Source organism: Trypanosoma cruzi, genomic scaffold, assembly GCF_000209065.1.
Source record: "Trypanosoma cruzi strain CL Brener 1047053516711 genomic scaffold, whole genome shotgun sequence".
In the NCBI taxonomy this organism is placed as follows: domain Eukaryota; phylum Euglenozoa; class Kinetoplastea; order Trypanosomatida; family Trypanosomatidae; genus Trypanosoma; species Trypanosoma cruzi.
Window position 1 is genome coordinate 289789 of NW_001849563.1, and position 5163 is coordinate 294951.

The following is a 5163-nucleotide window of genomic DNA, read 5'->3' on the forward strand; positions in this document are numbered from 1 at the left end:
TCTGTTGCAATAATGGGAACCAAGTGTTTTTCTTTGTTTGGTGCAAATCCTTCACGTTCTTGGGCAGTTTGAAGGTGAATTGCAAGGGAAGGAATTCTTACAATTGGTCGCTTTAAGTTCACAAGGCGTTTTTCCAATTTAGGCGAAGATAAAAACACCCTGCCAGCAACCGTTAAATCCCTGTCAAACCAAGTATGCCATAGCCCACCACCGTAACATTGGACCGCAATGCCCTGATATTCCCCTTTATCAGCCCTCGTTCTTGGTTTTAATGCAAGATTGGGCGAGTCCGTATGGGCCCCCACAATCTTTACACCATTAGCGGGTTCAAATTTGCCTCCCACGGAAAAGGCGACCAGACTGCTATCATTTCTCGTGACAAAATATCGATCGCCCACCGAAATAGAAGGCCATGGCTCATCTTCTTTGAGTCTTTTATATCCTGCTTCAAGCAACCATGAAGAAATAACTTCAACTGCATGAAACGGGGTGCAGGCTTTATTGACGAACTCAACAAATTCCTTTGCAAGTTCCATGGAAAATGGGCTTCCAAATGACATTAAAATATCAAGTTTCCTTTTTGCAATTAATAAAAAAATTAGAATAAAAATGAAGATAAGAAAAGATAAGAAAAAATTAAAAATGTACTCAATATACCGCAATTAGTTAAAAAAGAAAAAGTGTGTATCTCAAGTGTTTAAAAAGGCCATTAAAAAACGGTTGTAAAAAGCAAGACAAACCTTCCTCATCTAGAGTTTTTAAAAAGTCTAAATGTCAATTCACATATTTAAGGTGATAGATCAAACTTCCATACTTATATACTAGCACATCCTTATCAAGGTAATAATAAAACAAAGAACAATCGAAAAAAAGAAATAAAAAAATGAGTGGTGATGACCCCAGCTCATCCATTTTTTAAAATGCTCATTTGTACCAGAATAATCTTCCGGGCAGCTGGCCGGATCCTGAAACATATGAAAACCAAACAAGTTAGGAAAAAAGGTTCGTTATTTAATTGCTTCAATGTTTTCTTTTCATTCAATATATAGAATTCCGTGAACCACTAGCATGGTCTTTTGTCCTCAGTTAGGATTTAAATATTATTACTTAAGAAGTGGCAGACTTTGGGGTCCTCCAGCCACAAGACCCCGCCGCGTGGTGGGAATCAAGGGGTTGGGTAAGATGGCAAAAACAAAAATAAAAAATACTCTGGCCTCCATCGGCTCCCTGCCCCTACAAAGTCTCGTTCTTCCCAAAAGATTCATACGGTAGAAAGTATCATAAAGAATGCCTTCATTTATCAGGATATAAACATACATTAATTAAGTTAGCCAGCTCTCCCACGATCATTCTTTTCAAAAGCTCCTAAAAAAAAAAAAAAAGCATAAGCATAAGCATAAGCATTGACTTTTTTACCACTTTCGGAGGCACCCATCGCAAAAATAACTAAATAAATAGAAAAAAAAACTGAGTAAATAAACGTCCATTTCCACCGCAACAGTACATACTCCGTAGCACCTAAAAGAAAAAAAAGGAATAAAGCCAAACAAGTCTTCAATAAAACGAATTCAAAAAAAAAAAAAAAAAAAAAAAGAGGTGCATAATCAATATTTAAAAGAGTAATTCACAAGCTATATGAGGTTCTACTTCAAGTTTTTTTTTCCTCATTTTTCTCTAGTCCAAAGTTCTGCTAAACTTCATAGTAGTCAATTCAATAAAACCAACATCATACCGACCAGTAGCAATGCAACCTTTTCCAATTCGCAAAAGGTTTTATTTTACAACTTCCGTCGTACTTAATTAAATGATAAAAGCCAAAACAATAATCTACCGGCCTTTTGCCAAAAGCTACACATATTCTGTATAACAAATAAAAATTAAAAAAATTATTTTCAAATATTAGAAAAAGGTATTTAAAATTATTGAAAATCCCAATGACGGCTCATGCAACAAAAAACCCAGAAGTCCACAATGAAAAAGCTCATGAATTCCCCCGTAAGTGTCATTTCCTAAACAGACTTTGAATGGCCTATATCCAACAATAATAATAACTATAATAATAATAATAATAAACCCCTAATGTTGTCTATAAAAAAAATCGTAGGAATTATTATTATTATTATTATTATTATTATTTTAACCTCATCTTTGAAAAATTATCAAAGAAAAAAAGCACAGCATTTAAAATTTGACGAATAATTTTTTTATTGTCGAAAACAAAAGGATATACACGCAAGGAATGAGAACCAAACGATTCCGTCACGAGCTCCGCATCAGTAACACACAAAAGAAACACAATGTTGATAATAACAATAATAAATAAACAAATAAATAAATAAATACATATAAAACTTCGCCGAAACACAACGATAAGTACAGCGGTTTGAAAACAACAAAAAAAAAAACATCCCGCGACACGCCTCCGCCGCAAAAACAAGCCTTGCTTTTAGGCTTTTTCCCTCGCGCCTCCTCGGGTGGATTCGGCCTCCGCCTTCTGCGGGCGTGCGCCGGGAAACTCGCCGGCTCTGGGGGCGCGGCGCGCGGCCAGGCCGTGCGTCCGTTTTTTTATTGGGGACGGACTCTCCCGCTTTTTTCGCGGCTCTTGGGTCCCCCGGCCTGCTTTAATTTTCGTTGTCCGCGTTTGTTTGGTGCATGCCGCCCCCTTATCCTTTTTTTTTTTGTGCTCTTGGGGTTGTCTCTTCTTTTTTTTTTTTTTTTTATTATTATTATTATTTTTTTTTTTTTTTTTTTTGATTTGTTTTTATGAACGCCTTGAATTAGCAAAGCACCCATAAACGCGTTCAGAATGATGCGGCGGACTTTTCCGCGTATTCTCGGCTTGCCGAGTCGCACCTTTGCAAATTCCGCCCGAAAAAGTAAGATTGATGAGGTGCTTCGCGTAGATCAGGCGGGGGAAACGGCAGCGGTACGAATTTGTGGGTATCAGCTTTTGTGGATGTCTCCACTTGATTCGGCAGTTCCCGTGGTTAAAGAAATTTTAAAGGATGAACTTGTTCACGAGAAGACCATGAATGACCTTGCAAAGAAGCATTCTGTGAGACTTACAGCCCTGGATCCCGTGTTTCATGTAGGTGGCTTTGCTATGGCAACTTTGACTGCCCTGCTCGGCAAAGAGGCAATGATGTGTTGTCATGCCGCGGTTGAAATTACAATTGTAAACCATTATAACGATCAACTTCGTGAACTTGAGGAATTGGAAAATGGAGGGGTCAATTTAAACGATGATGATGCCAAGGCTTTGAAAGAGATCAAAGATATAGTGGCTAAATTTAGGGATGAGGAGGAACATCATCAACGACTTGGCGAGACAAATGGGGCTGCTCAGGCTTTTTGTTACCCTCTTTTATACAATGGAATACGTTTAGCATGTAGGATGGGAGTGAATTTTGCGAAAAAGGTGTAAACGATTTGTTGGATTTTACATTATGAAAGGGAAATTTAAAAAGGGGATAAAAGCGCAAAAAGGAAATTGTTTCTGTTGCTGTTTTAATTTATTCTATCTCTGGTACTGATGATAAATATAATACTGCCTGTATGAGCGTTTATTTTCGTTGTTCTTCTTTGTGTGTGTGTGTGTGTGTGTGTGATTATTCTATGCATTGAAGAAGAAAATGAGCACATATCCCCAACATGTGGTTGACGCGGTCGCCAACTGTAACGAGAAGGTGAAGTTTCTGCAAACAGAAACAGAGTCCCAGGCGAATCAGACACGCATTGAATACAGGAAAAAACTTGAACTCTTATTTGAGCAACGACAGGAGGCTCTTGACAAAATTGAAGGCTTTTGGAGTGGTGTCTTGTCAGCTACTGAAACTCCATTAAAACCATTGTTCAATGGGACTATCGACCCCAAGATTGTCCGTGCAATTACAAATTTTAAGGTGACGACAAGCGTTAAGGATGGTTTTTTATGCCGGAATGTCTCTATCGTTCTTCGTTCCAATATGTTTGCTGAACAGGGAACTATTTATCGTGAGGTGAACACACAGCTAAAGACAATTTCATTGGGGCCTATAAAGTGGAAGTCTGGAACGGAACGCGCACGTCAGGACTCTGTTTTTAGATTTTTTACACTCGAGTGTAATGATGAGAGTTTTATTGATGAAACTTTGGACGCCTTTGACACAGTTTTTCAAAATCCATTTTTAGCACTTGAAACTACTGAATATTAATAAATAAGTAAAGATATATTGAATAACATAAAATATTTGCTAATCGGAACTTGTATGGGTGTAGCACTCGCATAATTCTTTTGGTGGGTGGATTGTCACGTTTTTCTTTATATATGTCTTTTTTTGTGTGGTGAGTTAATTTCTTGTAGTAAGACTCTTATTGTGTTGGTTTAAATTTTTTGTTGTTGTTTTATTTCAATTTGTTTTATTATTGGCAGATCATATAACTCTAATTCGTGATATGCAGTCTTTTCGGGCAAACAAGCGGGATGTTGAAAACATCTTGCACGATTTTAGTACTTTTCTTCGTCAGTTTCAAGGATCTAATGGTTTGCGATGTTTCCTTGATCAAGGAAAACTTTCACTTTTGTCTGCAATGGGTGAGTTTAAACAAAGCAGTGATGAGATCTATGATAGACGTATGAAAGTACTTTCGCAAACCCGTGTTTCTTTAATGAAACTTTCTGATCATTTTGATGCTGTTGGAAACGCTATTGAAACTCTTTTTGCTCAACTTGATGGCCTATTATCAGAGCTGCATAATTTTAAGGAAATTTGTGAAAATCATTTGGAAATGGCAACTGAAACATTTTCTGAGCAGGCCGAATTTATTTCTATTAACTCGCTGAAAGTCAAATTACGTGCTTTGAGCCAAGAATTAACCAGTAGTATTAGGACCAATTGCTGTGGTATTCAGTCTTCTTCTATTGAACAACTTGACAAAGCCTACTTGGATGTAAAATGTGAAGTTTCTAGAACTCAAACAGCCTTTGATGTTTGGAGAAGGGATGCAGAAGTATGTGAATCTAAACTTTTGAAATCTCGTTCTGGTAGTTCTCACGACCAAGTGAGGGAGTTGGAGTTTAAACTCCGTCGGCTGCTAGAACGCTTGCATGAAAGCGGCGATAAATACCACGAGGCTTTACAGGGTAGCATGAACAAGACTTCCTTTCTCTTGGAACAGGTTTCC

The 5163-nt window shown here is 37.6% G+C and overlaps 4 protein-coding genes across 4 annotated transcripts, besides 10 other annotated features; 3 read left to right on the forward strand and 1 right to left on the reverse strand.

Annotated features, from left to right (window-relative positions):
- Positions 1–560, reverse strand: Tc00.1047053508183.4 (aspartyl aminopeptidase, putative; the record flags this gene model as incomplete). The annotated part of the gene is made up of 1 exon (XM_798968.1): positions 1–560. A coding segment is annotated over one exon (560 nt), but the record flags the coding sequence as incomplete, so codon positions are not given.
- Positions 1–5163: a sequence feature (heterozygous, Esmeraldo-like haplotype).
- Positions 585–644: a sequence feature (A-rich).
- Positions 938–1367: a mobile genetic element.
- Positions 1571–1593: a microsatellite.
- Positions 1869–1924: a sequence feature (AT_rich).
- Positions 2038–2072: a microsatellite.
- Positions 2107–2136: a microsatellite.
- Positions 2315–2346: a microsatellite.
- Positions 2700–2752: a microsatellite.
- Tc00.1047053508183.10 (ubiquinone biosynthesis protein COQ7 homolog, putative) lies at positions 2807–3424 on the forward strand (the record flags this gene model as incomplete). The annotated part of the gene is made up of 1 exon (XM_798965.1): positions 2807–3424. One exon carries the CDS (start codon positions 2807–2809, stop codon positions 3422–3424), a length of 618 nt encoding a protein of 205 aa, XP_804058.1.
- Positions 3584–3607: a microsatellite.
- Positions 3633–4193, forward strand: Tc00.1047053508183.20 (hypothetical protein, conserved; the record flags this gene model as incomplete). Its single annotated transcript, XM_798966.1, has 1 exon — positions 3633–4193. The coding sequence occupies one exon, from the start codon at positions 3633–3635 to the stop codon at positions 4191–4193; it is 561 nt and encodes a 186-aa protein (XP_804059.1).
- Tc00.1047053508183.29 (hypothetical protein, conserved) lies at positions 4435–5163 on the forward strand (the record flags this gene model as incomplete). Its single annotated transcript, XM_798967.1, has 1 exon — positions 4435–5163. A coding segment is annotated over one exon (729 nt), but the record flags the coding sequence as incomplete, so codon positions are not given.